Here is a 16,300-nt window from a genome sequence, read left to right on the forward strand (position 1 = left end):
CAAAGATGTTACTCCATCTGGACACACTAGGAAACAAAACCTCATGTTCAGGTCAAAAGGAAGATCCCAACAAGGCTGAAGCTGTAAGAGTCACCTGAACTCAAAACCTTCCGAACCCTGCCAATTCACTGTTGCACTTTGAATCTGCACTGTCTCCTGGAGTTCTTTGTGGCAGGGATTTGGTCCTCAGCTTGCCATTGCTCAGCTGAAAAAAAATGCCGAGAAGTCTCCTGGGAGGTGTGCCAACAGTGGGTACTACAGGGCCCCGTCTCTTCCTGGCCACAAGAGAGCAACTTCCCTCTACAGAATAATCCCTGTAAGAGATGCTGCCTCAGCACAAAAGCAATAGAGCCTTCAAATCTTCAAGCCAAAGTGGGCCCATTTCATTTTATAAGCTTGTCACCTGGGGTAGCAGCCATAGTGGAAGAAAGTTAACGTGTTCATAATTGTAAACAATGGATTTTATATACATATTAAAATAAGCTGACTTTGGACTTGGGCACAGTGGCACATAACTACAGTCCTAGCTTTAAGAGGATCACTTAGGCCTAGGAACTTGACACGAGCAAAGGGAACACAGTAAGGCCCTGCCACAAAATAAATAAATAGGCTTATCTTATACACTAATAAGAAGTCAACAGGACAGGGTTTAAGATTACCAGAGAAGATAGTCTCTAAGAAGATTAACTTCTAGGGAAGGATAAATTGGAGACAGTAAGGTGAGTACCTCCTCTACTGTTATCAGAGAGAGCGCAGACAAGCTGTTTCTCTGCACAGAAGATGGTCTTGCCAAGATTGGTCTTCATGCCCACAAACCTGGACCCAGAGCCTGGCTAAGCTCAAGTTCAAGGTGGTATAAATAGTTTGTCTCAACAAACGAAAAACAAAAGCAAACCTGCTTAAACCCTGTACCGGTTTTGTAATAAAACACCATGACCAAAAGCTCATGAAAGGAAGAATTCATTCTGGTTTATGTGTCCAGAGGGAAAGTCTGTAATAGTCAACAGGCAGCCAGAGTAGGAAGCTGAGAGGTCACCTCCTCAACCACAAATACGAAGCAAAATGAGTGAACTGGGAATGAGGCAAAATGCATACATATACAGTAATAATAAACCCTTTTAAATGGCCTAGGAACCTGACTAACTCCTACAAAGCAGCTTTGGAACCTTCTGAAGCTAACAATGAATAATCTCAGTAAGATGACAGCTCTGCCTATGTGTGTTTAGGTCATGGGGCTGCTGCAATGGCTCCGTGGGGAAGGCTGCTCACCAACAAGCCTAACAACTGAGAACCAACTGGCCTGTGCTAGCCTTGACCCTCCAGTGTACAAGATGGTGCAGTCACACAGACAAAATGAGCAAATGTAACATTCAAAAAATGTGAGTTAAACAGGTACCAAAACTATTTGTCCTGATATATTTCCACAACCTTTGGAAGATAATAGAAAACAAGCTCATTCTGAAAACTCTAATGTGGTACTGAGCAGCAACCATGGGCAGTGTTCCCCCTTGTTTTTTGTTTGTTTATTTAAGTTTTGAAACTTTATTATTAGGGGCAGGAAAGTACACTTGCTGCCCTTGCGAAGGACCCAGGTTTGGTTCTCCACATTCACATGAAGGCTTACCACCATTCCTAATTCCGTTTCCTGAGGACCTGGTGTCCTCCTCTCATCTCCAAGTGCAACAGCCATACTTTGTGGTACATGTACATATACAAAGGAAACATTCATGCATATAAAAATATACTCTATGTGTATACTGTTTGTGTACAGAAACTTACATGACACATGTGTATGTGGAAGTTAAAGGAGAACTTTGTGAAGTCAGTTTTCTCCTTGAGCCACTATGTGGTCTCTGGCTAATTTTCACTTCAATTTAGAAAATGCCTTCACAAGGTCAGGTTATAGGCAAGCCTCTAAGACAGCTTCTTCGATAGTGATTGACGGGGGAGGGCCCAGCCCTTTGTGGATGGGACCACCCTGGGCTGGTGGTCCACTGTTCTCTAGGAAAGCAGGTCGAGCAAGCCTTGAGGAGCAAGAGCATGTTCCAGCTCTGACTGCTTTTGATGAACTGTGATGTGGAAGCATTAAGCCAAATACATCCTTTCTCCTGGTTGTGGTGCTTTATCCACAGCAACAGAAACCCTAAGACAAGGACATCGCTGCCACCCGCCCCCACTAACACAGTGGGAAGGGGCAAAATGTAAGAGCCAGAGGATGGGGTAGAATGTGAGACTCTGCGGCAGACATACCATTGCCATTGCACTTGAGCTCACAGACAAGACGGGGCCTGTTAACACTTCCTGAAAGGGCAGGGGCTTGTGAGGACTTAAGGCATTCAATGGTTGCTGGAGGAGAAAGACGTTTTCTTCACCACTGGTAAGGTAGTTCCCATCTTTAATCCCAAATGATGAAGGTAAAGTTAGTTGGTAAAAGGATGCAGCCATGTTGGAAAGTGATGTCTAATTGAGAAGCAGACAAAATGACAAATCAGAGAAAGACCTGACAGAATAGGATATGCCCTACTCTCAGAACAGAGAGGAAGGCCAGGTGACTTCAGAGGGAACAATGCAGTCAGAGCAGGCATTTTTCCAGGACAGCTGTACGGTACAGGGACAGGTGGCAAAGAGTAAAAGCTTGACACAGGTGAAGCCAGAACAAGCCAGAGGATGAGCCAGAAGATTAGGATTGACAAAGCTAGTATGAGGCCAAGCAGAGCAAATTCAGTGAAAAGCAGAGAAGCTAATTTGAATCAGTCACCTTGTAGCTAGGGATGACTTTGAACTATTAACCTCAAGTGCTGAGATTACAGGTGTGCACCACTGTAAATTATTGTTGCTTTTTTTCTTTTGGGTTTTCAAGACAGGGTTTCTCTGTGTAGCCTTGGCTGTCCTTGACTCACTTTGTAGACCATGCTGGCTTTGAACTCACAGAACTCCGCCTGCCTCGGCCTACAGGTGTGTGCCACCACGCCAGGCTTCTTGTTGCCTTTTTGTTGTATGTACGTCGTGAGCTTCCTGTGTGCACGCAGGTTCTGGAGTTCACAAGCGGTCAGGCTTGGCAGTGTCTTCCTCTAGCCATCCCACCAGGCCAACTTTGTGTGTGCTCATCGAACTCATCCCTCATCCTCAGCCCCCTCCTTCCGTTCCCTTCCTCTTCTAAAGCAGTTCCCTACTATTACGGCTGGTTTGGGATTTGGTTATTTGTTAGGGGTGGCTTGTGCGCTGTGTATTTTAGATGCTGATTTCTGTGCCCAGAGGTCTGGTTGCAGTCTGGACACGGGCATGATCCTGTCTATGAAGAATCTCCTGTCCCAATGTTGTGTAAAACTTGTTCTCCAGCATCTCTGATTGATTGGTTAATAAAGAGCTGAACAGCCAGAAGCTGGGCAAGAGTTAGGGCTGTACTTCTGATCCCAGGGAGGGGGGTCCCAGGTAGAGCAGAGGTAACCAAGAGCCAAGAGGATGAAGACGGAGCACGAGCAGCCAGGCAAGACTGGATGGCAGGTAATGATTAACAGTTAACAGTTCAAAGTCATTCCTAGCTACATGAGTTCAAGGCCAGCCTAGTCTATATAGTGAGTTCCAGGACACCAGGGCTGCGTAGAGAGATCCCGTCTCAAACAAAACAACAACAGAAGTCTCTGGAGAGAGGGTTCAGAGGTTAAGAGCATCCACTCCTCTTCCAAGGTCCACACTCACACAACTCTAGTTCCAGAGGATCCAATGCTCTCTTCTGGTCTCTGAGAACACCCACACACGTGTGCACATGCACAGAAACCGAATCTTAAAACCATACAAGGCCAGTTTTAGCTACAACTGGGCTATACAAGTCTGTCTATAGCAAACATTAGCCTGACTTTCTTCTTAAAAATGTTTTTCTTTTTAATGAACAGTAATGGAAATCCAACAAAACACAAACAGATGACTATATTTAAAAAATAAGTAAAAAAGAGGCAGATTAGAATGCAAAAATCAGGTCGGTGTAGTGGTGCAAATCCCAGGACTTGGGAGGAAGAGAAAGGCAGATCTCTGCCAGCCTGGTCTACAGAGTGAGTTTCAGGCAGCCAGAACTACACAGACTAAACCCTGTCTGGAAAAACAAAAACAAACAAAGAAATATAATAGAATGCAAAATTCTAAGAAAAATATACTACCAACAAATCATGGAAATCATGTACGGTTTCTTGACAGTGCTAAGAAACAAAGTAGTGCGAAGCAAGAAGGCTCAGCTGGCGGCGAGTTACCACAGAGCCCGACAACCTGACCCACAGAGTGGAATGAGAGCCAACTCCCAAAGGTCCGACCACACGAATGCTGTGGTATGCACACGAGCCCTGCTCCCCCACATACAAAATAGAGAAATAGGAAAAAAGTAGCACAGTTGGTTTTAAAGTGGTGTCTTTATTAATAAATATACATCCATATGATGATGTAGATACAAATCATGAACACTACTCCATTCCATACACATAATTGCACACGAGTAGCTCAAGTTCATGGACATTAAAACATACACAGTATCTATTCAGACTTTTTACAGCAGAGGACAACGTGCTTATTATCAGTTAACTAGTAATTATTTGCTTCACAATTGTCTGTGGAAGAAGGAAGTTGTGAATCAAAGAATCAAGAGTGGCCTGATTAAATCACACAATTGACTTACTACAGCATCACTTCTCAAAAACTTAAATACATTGTATGTGAGAGCATAGATTTGTCTACTTGGAAGGAAAGGGGAGAAAAGTAAAGGAAAGATTTAGATACATCTTAAGAGTTTGAGCGCAGTCATTACAATAACAGAACAAAAGAGCACCAAACCTTTTTAGGCCCAAAACTACTATGAATTATTATTTTATTGTAACAGATCATAAAATTTTACTGCATATAGACAAGGAACTGCCAGAGCAGTCATCAATACCCCTGAACTGTTATTTTAAAGCTTCTAAAAGTATAAAGAAGGTCACCATTTAAACTCATACTGTGGTCATTCTTATACTGGATGAAGCAACCTTAACCTCGCAATAAATGGATCCAGATTTTACTTCAAAGAAATTCTATTATTTCATGAAAATATATATGTGAATTCACACAAACACTAGTTTGAAATGAATAAATACCACTTTGACAGATGATTCTTTTTAAAAAGTAATTAAAAATACAAAGGATTGTTAGTCTGATTTAAACACTGATTTAAAAAAAAGTTCCCAAATATTAAAAATTAAACCAAATACTATTTAACTTTTCAATCTAGTGTGCCAATATATATATTTTTAAATATCCAGTGCAAAACTCCAAAGATAGTATCAAAATCACCCTGTACTAAAGAGTAGTTAGACAAGGCGATACCTGTGGAAAATGAAAATTTCATCTGTATTGACTCCTTATTTGTTATGATAATAATAAATAAGGCATGTTAAAATATCCTTTTAAGAAAAAAGTAAAACAAACTTACTTGAATAGATCATTTCTGACAGTTTTAATATAGAGTAGTGAAACCTATTTTATGAAGAATAGAATCACAAAGTATAAAATTAGCAATTTACCTTTTAAGGAACAACTATACACTGGGGGGAGGCAACTGTTTAACATGCTATTTCAGTGTCTGTCATGACAAAAGACCATGTTAACAAAAGATGCAGAATGTAGTCTTTAATCATGTAGAAGTAAAAATACTTTTTATGCGAAGACTTCATTCCCGTCATCACTTCTGTCTCTCCAGCATGGCACAAGCAAACTGTCCACAAGGAGATATTCACCCGTGCGCACACTTAAGTGTTCCAAGTAACTGCTCACGGGAACAGTACTGCAGTTTTCTAAATGATGCTAGGCATTCACAGCTGTAGCCATTCATCCCCCTTTCCTGGGGTAGAGCTCCAGATATAAACACTGTTACAAACATGTCTCCTCACACTGATGTCCCATTTCATGAACATGTATATGAAACTCCTGCTACAATAACACACCCACTCTGACACGCTGCCTTGCACTACTGAGTAGATGTGCTGAGAGCTGAGGGAAAGGGACAGGTGTGGGAAAGGGCAAGGAAGCAATGGAAGGGTATAAAACCAGGAACGAAACTGAAAGGATGGCAAGGAGGCTTACTACACGCCCAAATCCTTGACAGTGGCGAGCACTGTTCCACAGCAGAGCACTTCATCTGTCTGCGAGAGCTACCCATGCAGGATTTCGAAGAGCCAGCTGCTGAACAACTTCAGAAACAGCTAAGTGACAGATATTCAACTGACCAGATGAACAAACAAATGAAGATGTAAGCCTTTGTGTGTGTCAGAAATTACACTTTCTGAGTAAATTATTAAAAGTTTTATAGTCTAAGCTTCTGCAAGAGAAAACTCTTGAAGCACTTTAGCTGCCTGAATGTCACAGCTGGTTATGTAGTCACCCAACTTTGTTCACTGTTCTCTACGGTTTGTGCAAAGCCAGTACTGTTGAGGCCACTGTCCCCGCATGCAATGCAACACAAAATACTGTAGGAGCAGAAGCCCAGCTGTGTGTCAGCTATCTATCACAGAGGCACCTGAGGTTTGCTGCTTGCCTCCTGATAAAGGTCCGACACATGGTACTCACATGCAGTCAGTTTGCACGAACCAAGAGCAAGCCTAACCAACAGGTATGTGTCCTTCTAAATTAATTTCTGATTATTTTTAAAGTTTTTAAGTCCTGTAAATCTACATTTTAATCTCAAAGGCATTTCAAATGCAAGTAAAAAGCATAACTTTTTTAAGTTCAGTGAAAGCTTTTCTTTCTTTTTTGTTTTTTTAAAGACAGGGTCTTTCTGCCTAGAACTGGCTGTCCTGGAACTTACCATGCAAATATCAAACTCACAGATCCACCTGCCTCTGCCTCCCAAACACTGGGATTAAAGGCACATGGCACCACACCAGGGAAAGCTTTTCAATTCCAAAGTGTTAAGTATTTTACTTAGAACAAACTCAGAATAAAATGTATATTAACAGAAACTATTTCGGAAAGGAAGAAGCCTTTATCCCGTAACAATGCCCACGTGCCAGCATTTGTCTCTCTTCCATACTGAGCTGAAGGCGTGCCTCACCAGGAAGAAGCAATCATCCTGGAGCTACAATGCCATTTTTAACCTAACTAGCACTCGGTTTACAGGGTTTACACATACTGAGTTCTTGCATTTCTTAGTTTCTAGGTCTTGATAGCCAAGAAACTGCTTTCTGCCTGGACTAGTTTTGCAGCCTACCATTCAATTTGTGTCCTTTGGTAGATATAACCCTGAAAATGCAGTTAAGTTCTAATTACTCAGAAGAACTAAAAAAACAAACAAAAACATTCTAAATAAATGAGCAATACTAATAAATGTTTTAAATATACTATTTGAATTAATATGGAAACTCACTAAGTATATGAAAGACAAAACAGAATGATTATAGTTACATGCAGACCCTAAGGGTTCTTTTTGTATATTAAATATAATGTGCATGTATATGAAGTATTTAAGGACTTTGCTATAAGTATGATTTGTCTGTAGTGTTGTGGTGTATATGCTCTTAGGCAACTGAGAAACACATAACTTGTAACTATAATCTCCGCAAGGCAGGTATTAAACAATGCTTTAGGAATAATGATCAACTAATGTCACGTGAATCAATAAATAAGCTGTGTCTTATTCACGAAAGCTCTAAACTCACACAGCCATCCCATGTGCTCTGTTCACTAGTTGCTGTTTGGCCCCATCAATTATAATGCCTCAGGTAAAACTTTATTACACTGCGGTTTACTCACAAAAGCTAACTGCGGCAGCTGCTAAGCAGGTGAGGCGTCCACTTAGAATGGCACAAAGAGAAACAAAACTGACTTAGCCGTGTTGTCTGAACCTTGTGCAATACAGATAAAATGTACTACTCCTGCCCAAAGTGCATCTGCCAACACGTGGCAGCTTCTGAGAAAAAAAGAGAAAGGAAGAAAAAGGAGTGGGGAGATCAAACAGAAAAACTAACTTGGGAAGTCCAGGTGGTCAAGTCATGTCAAATTACAGCAAGAGGCTTTGGGGTGACTCTCTCCTGCCTTGCTTACTCACTAGGTGGCTTGACTTCCCCGCCGCTTTCCTGAACCCCATGAACTGCCCGGCTATGCATCATAGGGTAAGGGAAGGCGGCAGTGCCACAACCATAACCGAAATCTGCAAGCCGGGACAGTGCTTTAATGCTGCCTGGAGGTCTCCCTGGGCTGACCTTGTATCCTGCAGCTTTGGTTGTACCCAAAGGTCTGCCTGGACTTGTTTTAAATCCAGCTGCTTTGGTGGTTCCCAGAGGTCTGCCTGTGCTGGTCCGGTATCCTGCTGACTTGGTGGTTCCTGAAGGCCGGCCACGCTTACCAGATCGGTTGAGGTTTTTCTTTTTCTTCAGTTCATCTTTTATCTCTATGTTTCTGCCACTGGTGGGCTGCAAGTGTGTTTCATTTAATGGGTCTTGCCTCTGACAAACCATTGGTTTGTGGCTGACTGTGTGGCTGTATTTGCTTTGCTGGGAGGAATATAGATCAAACTGATCAGCTGCTCTCATGGCATCTTCATTGAGGCAGGAAGGCTTGCCAGGCCCACAGAACGCTGGATTACTGCCGGCCACAGGATGCATCATTTTCTACCAAAAATAAAGACAAATATATATGAATACCTATCTGTATGACTGTATCCAGTAGGAAAATCATCTTTCAATAACTATTACAGACAAACACACAATGTTTCATGACAACCTTCCCATGCTCACCTAACTGAAACACTTGTTCCTGGAGGATGGAGGCCGAGAAGATTCAATTAAGTGAAAAGCTTAAAAAGCGCCAGCAAATCAAGAGATTTACTCTTTCCTCCCCGTGCAAGTTTACAAAAGCAGGAAGCAGCTGCTATGGAGAGAAGGACTCTAGAGGACCCAGCCACCTGCAAGTGGAAGGAAGCTCTTAGCAGCTATGACCCCACACTAAGGCAGGCTGCTCAGCATTGCAGCGGCCTCCGAGTTACCCCCAAACTCCCTGTTCACTAAGCCAGCCTTGGTCGGCATTCTTTAATTTGCCAGGGCCCTATCTAGGATATAAAAATAATGTTGTCCATGGCTCCCCACAAGTCACACAACAAACAGCATCAAAGAGTGATAGATTTCTCAATTACAGGCAGGAACAAATGTCATATAAGATCACTTATTTAAAGAGGCTGGAGCAATAGCTCAGCAGGACTGTGGTGGCACACACCTTTAGTTCCAGCACTTGAGAGGCAGAGGCAGGTAAATCTCTGAGTTCAAGGCCAGCATGGTCTAAACAGTGAGTTCCAGGACAGAAAAATCCAGTCCCAAAAAAGCAAAACAAACAAGCAAAGAGGACACGCTGCTCTTGCAGTGGACCCAGGTCCAGGTCCCAGCACCCACACAGTGACTCACAGCATCCACAATTCTAGTTCCAGGGAACTGACATCCTCTTCTGATCTCTTTGGACACCAAGCATGCACATGGTAAACATTTATACATGTAGGCAAAACAGCCATACACATAAGTTTTTAAAAATCTAAATTCTTTTGAATTTAACTTTGAGTTTTGAACACTAATTTAATAGCCATAATATTCTGATTATGGTTGATATAAATAAAAAATGAATTATTTTGTAGGCTTTTTTCCTTTTAAGTTATTAAACCCTAGAAAGTTAAATGTTAAAAACCAGAACAAGAGCCAAAAAGATGGCTCAGCAGGTAAAGCTGCTTGGCACCAAGCCTGACATTTTAAGTTCAATTTCCATGACCCCAAGGTAGAAGAATACCCTCTCAAGTTGTCACGACACCCACATACTTGCATAATACACATACGCACACACAAACACAAATAAATGTTAAAATATTTTAAACAGAAACAAAAACCCAGAACTCTCATTAAACTTTCCATGCCTAATCTTGGAATGCCTTCCCCGAGTACTGAAGCATATCCTCACATGCACACTCTTACCCTGATCAGTTTCCACAGAAACAGATACTCAGTCATTATGGTAATTTATTATTTATACAGAACCCTGAGTGTGTGTTACACTTTTCAAAAGCCAGACAGTGTCAAGCAAGGAACAGAAGTGTTCACCCAGAAAAAAAATTCCTTCCATAGCCTATCCAAACAAAAGGCAGAATCAACCCAGAAGATAAACAAGGGTTTCTATGAGTGAACACAGATAAGTACATATACAGTCAAGACTTGAACATCAAAAACAAGGGTAACAATCAAACACCATCTACACCCAAGACAAAAAAAGCTTAATGCCAAACAGATTATTACAGGGCATGCCGTCTTCTTGCTTTACAGGAGCCCTGAACAAGTCCAAAGTTACTGTTGTGTCTGGGAAGACCCTTCCTGTGATTATTCTTCTGTATAAGACTGTACCTCACATGGGCAATGAGTTTTCTAGTGTACTGTAATGCAAGAAAGACAAAGCCATGACCTCCAATTCAGTTTAAAAGAGAACTACATGTGCACACTAAGGTCCGCTTGACGCAGCACCCTTCACATATATAAAACTGCAACTCCTCCCAGAGATAAAAATAGGGAGCTTACTTAGTGCATGAAAGCACAAGGAAATAGGATTCATGCCATCGAGGCACACACTGCTGAACTAAGGATCTGCTGAGAATCAATAGGTGGTTTAACGTTTCAATTATGAAGTATAAGTACACACTGAGAAGCTATGTCTTTATGGCCACATCAACAGACTTAAAATTATGAAACAAGTCAAAGCAAAACAAAATAGTAAAAGGAATACTTTTTACTCACTTCTCAAAGATATAAGCACTGACTATTAACACTTACTTCACTAGCTTCAATTCTAATTTCAGATAAGAAATAGAACCTTTAACCCCAGCACCCAGGAGGCAGAGGCAGGTGGATCTCTGAATTCATGGCCAGCCTGGTCTACAGGAGTTCCAGGACAGCCAGAGAAACCCTGTCTTGGAAAACAAAACAACAACAACAACAAAAAAAGACCTTCAAGGTAAGTTTAAAACACAGCATTAGCCTAAAGTTGGTTTCTAAGCATTTTCAACATGCCAGGCACTTTGCACATAATCTTCAGTGCATGCTCTGTTAAAGAAACTGGGAACAGGGAAGCCAGGCTTGGTGGTGCACAGCTGTAATCCCAACAGTCTGGGAGGTAGAGGCAAGTGGATCTCCTTGAGTTCAAGGCCAGCCTAGTCTACAAGTGAGTCCAAGACAGCCAAAGCTACACAGAGAAACACTGTCTTGAGAAAAAAACAAAAACAAAAGCAATGGGAAAAGGGGCTGGAGACTGGCTCCAGCAGTTAAAAGGACTAGAATTTGGATTTCATTACCTACCCTAACAGACCAGTCTTTCCTACAAACAGCTTTTTGAAAGGAATGGAGATGGGAAGATCACCAGAGCTTGCTGATTTCCAGCTTAGCTGAGAAAGCAGAAGCTTCAAGTTCAGGAAATACCCTGCCTCAAAAGAATGGGTAGAACCTGACAGTGGTGACATACACTTTTAATCCCAGAACTAGGGAGGCAGAAGCAAATGACCTCTGTAAATTCAAGGCCAGCCTAGCCTACAGTTAGTTCTAGGACAGCCAGGGCTACACAAGAAACCCTGTCTCTTGAAAAAACAAGAGAAGGAGAGACAGAGACAGAGGACACAAAAGATCCTAGCCTCTGCAAAACAAATAGCCACATACATAAATGTGTGTGTGCGCACATGAACACAATTATAAGCCTTTTTTTTTCTTCTTGTTTTTAAGAAACAGGATTTGACTTTAAGCAACCTGTCAGGGACACTCTTTAGGTTACAAAGCTAAGCAGAAATTTAGATAATCTGAACAAAGAGCCAATAGTCCATGTCAGCACAGCACACACAGCCAGGGTCTGTCACCTCTGCACTGAGGATAGTCAGAAGCTCCCACTAGATGTCCGGAATGCTGCTTCCCCAAATTCAGGACAATCAAAACCTTCTCCAAATATTTCCCTAATGGGCAATCCCTTCCTGCCATATGAATCATTCCACTACAGGCACCTCTTTGGGTCAGGGATGCAGCAAATGTGCAGACCCCTGGATTCAGACCCTACGCACACCAAACAAGAAAAAAAAAAAAAAACCTCTTTAGCCATTAACTTTATGAATATCCACAAAATATTTCCGTTGGAAACATAAAAGTCAAATAAATTAATTTTCCAAACTGAAGAAACAATCACATTTTTTCTCTCCAAGTTATTTACTGGCTAACTGTCTTGAGTCCCCATGAAACCTTTATGTCTAGGTTTACTGGGAAATTTGGGTAAAAATAGGGCAGATGACCTTCACTGTTAATAAAACCAGAAGTGCTAATTAATACAAGAAGGAAAGCCTGGAAAGATCCCAGTCCTGCTGACGGCCCCCCCTACTAACTCCAGAGCCCACTCAAGAGGAACCTGTCAGCCTGTGAACTTAACAAAAACTGTACTGAGTGGGGAATGCGGAACACTGATGAACTACTCTGGCATTAATGCTTTATTAATTCTGCAACATTAATAAACATATCTGAGAGGCACCACTAAAAAATTCTCTTTTTTCTCTCTCTCTCACACAGACACACAAACACACACACACACACACACACTCTCACGGCCAATGAATGTGGACTGGAGATTATATGCAAACACAAAGAGAAACACACAACCTGTGAAAAAAAACTTAAAAAAAGGGAACCCTGTTCAATAATGATTATTCAGAAAGCTCTCACAAAAAGAGGAAGCTAGAGTTAGGTGTGGTGACACATGCCTTTAATGAGGCAGAGAAAGTATGATCTCTATGGGTTCAGAGCCAGTCTGATCTACATAGCAAATTCCAAGACAGCCAGGGACTCAAAAAAAAAAAAAAAAGTTCAGCATCCTGTGTCTGTGACCCCCTTGGGAATTAGGAGAGACAGGTAGCACATTTCTATAACCTATAAGCCACTGGTCAGCCAGCCTACCTGAGTCTGAGAGCTGGTTCAAGTTCGGCAGGACTTTATCTCAAAAAATAAGATGGAGAACAAAGATCAAGGAAGAAATCTGGCATTGATTTCTGCCCATTCTAACACACACACATGTGCAAACATGCAGATGTGCACACATGCCTGCAAATCCTATCAGTGGGAAGGCTAAGGCCAGAAAAATCTCCAATTCAAGGCTAGCTCTGACCTTCACAGAAAGCAAGCAATGAAGGTAGTAAGGTTCCTTCTCTTACACCCAGGACTGCCAGCTAAAGAAAAAAATATTCTTACAACCTATTTCGGCACTATGAAATCCTTTGTGTACACAGCCACCACATACATTTACATACAAAATCACATCAATTTTCGTAACACAAGCTTTAACCCTGTTCTTCAAAATGCCTACTTCTTTCCACTAATGATCACTACTAATGATTACTTGGTGTGTTTTTGTTTTTTGAGAATTGGTCTCACTCTGTCTAGGCTGACCTCAAGCTCACAGCAATCCTGCTTCACCAAGCAAGTGATGGTATAAAGTGTTAACTAACATGCTTGGTCACCTATTACGGTTTCTTTTTTTTTTTTTTAAAGATTTATTTATTATTTATACAACATTCTGCCTGCACACCAGATCTTACTATAGATGGTTCTGAGCCACCATGTGGTTGCTGGGAATTGAACTCAGGGCCTTCGGAAGAACAGTGTTCTTAACCTCTGAGCCATCCCTGCAGCCCCTATTACAGTTTCTTAAATGATGTTTGTCTGCACCAGAACACCATCAGTGTGAGCACCCTCGGGATGCAACGGAATGAGTTACATTTGGTTGTGAGCTGTGCAACGTGGGTGCAGAGAACCAAACCCTAGTTCTCAAGACCTGTCCAGTCTTAACTGCTTCTTTCCAGCTAACCATTCTTGAACTCTATGCAAAGTTCACTGAAATGATGTAGGTTACATTTAAGAAAGAATTTATTTAACATGGGGGTGGAATGTAAGCTGGGAGTTAGAGAACAAACCGTGTCGCCTAGCAAAGGCGAGAGCTGGTTTGTTTTGTTTGTGGCAGTGGGGGTGTGACACAAGGCCTTGTATACACAAAACAATGAAAGAATATCTTTTAAAATGGTTCACTAAAAGTTTAAGGAAGCCATGATTGTGACTAAGTAAGAATATCTGAAGGTGTACTGAGATTTGCTGTTCCTGAAGTTTTACTGTGGGTGTTTAATCCTGTTGTCTTTCAACGAAACAATCGAAATTTCTTTCCTTGAATGAGGCAGGCATTACTCCCAACAAAACTATTTTTAGTCAATCCACAAGACACCTATGAAAACATCGCAAAGCTTCAAAAGCCCACATTCCCTTCTCCAAAGATCTATTATCACAAAATTCTCGGATTTCTGTTACAATCTGGCTACTACCTATAACTACATATGATTTTATAATTCTTAACAAGTGTGTGGGAGGCCGTGGTAATCAGAGGGTGCTGCTCTGCTCCCTGCCTTGCCAGAAGTTTAGATATGAGGACACACATAAATAACGGTCTCCTTTGTCTTCTCTGCGCTCCTTGACTGTGCCCCACGACGGTTCCCCAAAAGCATCCGAACTGAACCCGAGGCCTTCAGCGCTGAGTCGCCAGAACGGGCCGGGAAGCAGCGGTCACCGCAGCGCCGGAGCAAGTTGGCAGCCCCGCGCCCACCCTGCTGCCCTGGCTGTGCGGCCCGCACCGCGACTTCCGCCTCCCGCGAGGCCGGCGGACGCCGGGGCGGAAGTACTGCGAAACCCGGCCGCCCCGCAACACAGGGAGCCCGCGTTGGCCGCCGCATCGTGCGCCCTCGCCCCCGCCGCCCCGCGCCCTACCTCGGCCGCTCGGAGCCCGGCTCTCAGCGCACCCAGGGGCCGCCCATAGGCAGGAAAGCTCCCGCCCGTTCCGCTCGCTCCCGCCGCGCCTGCTCTGGGCGGCCCAGTCCGGTCCACGGCAGAGGGCCGGCGGCGGCTGAGGCTCACGCCAACGCCCGGCTCCAGGGACCCCTCACCGCGCACCGGGAACGCCGGGGAAAGAGGCCGCCACAGCCCCGGAATGCGAGCTCCGCACGCGCAGGCACGCTCAAGTATCGCGAGACTGGCCGTCCGGCCTGTGGCGGAGTGCGCGTGCGCGGAACGGACGAGGCCTGTGCAGGGGCTGCGGGTCCGCCAAGCAAGGGAGTGCATGGTTTGCTTAGGGGGATTTCGCAGTGTCTGCTCAGTAAATTTCTCAGAATACAGGATTGCTCAGTGAGGCAGCCAGGGTTTGAATCCCAGTGTTGCGTTCCAGAAGCCGCTTTTCACAGCTGTTTGTGAAAGGTTTGTCCACGTCCGTGTGCTAGGGACTTCACGCTGACTAAAGTTTAAAAGACTCAGTATCTTCCCTGTTTTGTTATGGGTGGTTAGGGCGAGATTGCCCACCTCCAAGCATGAGAACATTGAGATGATGGTGTTAGGGCCCTATGACATAGGATATGTAATAATTAACAGCATTCTGTGGGATTCCCCACATCATTTATTTATTTATTTATTTAATCCCTGGCATCTCTAGAATGTACCATACCCTCCATCCTCAAAGAGCCCGAGCCACTAGCCTAATTAATTACATTTGGCCATAACTCTTTCCTTCTGCGTTACTTTATTGTGTAATTATCTTGGATTCAGGTAGAGTTCTTAACACAAATACATAACACGAAAATGACAGTCTTCCAGTACTCCAAACCCAAATAGACTTTCAAGGAAAAACCGAAACCTGTCCAGCAGGAAGCAACAACCCCTCCTTCCTCTCAGGAACTGTGAGAGCAGTAAAACACCCCTCCCTCCAAAGCTCCCTCCAGTGAGCTGTCATAAACACAGGTTTGGTATTTTTGGTTTTTTTTTTTTTTTTTAAATAAAAAACCAAAACAGAGCCACAAATCCTAGAGCTGCCCAAAGAGACTCTTGTCCAGCAGAGAGAACCACTCTTATGGTTCTAGCAATGGTTCTGCTCGAATGGGCCTTGCTTTGGCCACAACTCAAGTTGCCCCTTCAATGAGGCAGCCAATAGCCACATCAGAGGACAGTGCTCAGATAAAGTGGATCTCACTGCAGCAGTCTTCTGTCAGGTCAGACAGGAACACCTCCCCAGCTGAGAGCTCGGCTATATAAATACCAGTCCCTTTCATGCTTCTGGAAGCAGTTGGTGAAACTTCCTTCATGGCAAGGCTCTGTGCTGCAACACGGTGAAGACTAGCCTCAGTGGTCTTGTTGGCTCCTGGTAGCTCTGACTGCTGACAGAGTGGGTCTAGGGGTTGCAGGAAGAACAGGTGAGTTGGGGCTACCAGCCC

General features: G+C 43.2%; 1 protein-coding gene across 1 annotated transcript; it reads right to left on the reverse strand.

Moving 5' to 3' along the window:
• Positions 1 to 4,381: 4,381 nt before the first annotated feature.
• On the reverse strand, positions 4,382 to 15,069 carry C3H5orf24 (chromosome 3 C5orf24 homolog). The gene is made up of 2 exons (XM_021659692.2): positions 14,811 to 15,069; positions 4,382 to 8,624 (listed from the first exon to the last, which is right to left on the reverse strand). The coding sequence occupies exon 2, from the start codon at positions 8,619 to 8,621 to the stop codon at positions 8,055 to 8,057; it is 567 nt and encodes a 188-aa protein (XP_021515367.1). The 5' UTR covers positions 8,622 to 8,624; positions 14,811 to 15,069; the 3' UTR covers positions 4,382 to 8,054.
• Positions 15,070 to 16,300: the final 1,231 nt, after the last annotated feature.

This window comes from Meriones unguiculatus, chromosome 3, assembly GCF_030254825.1.
Source record: "Meriones unguiculatus strain TT.TT164.6M chromosome 3, Bangor_MerUng_6.1, whole genome shotgun sequence".
In the NCBI taxonomy this organism is placed as follows: domain Eukaryota; kingdom Metazoa; phylum Chordata; class Mammalia; order Rodentia; family Muridae; genus Meriones; species Meriones unguiculatus.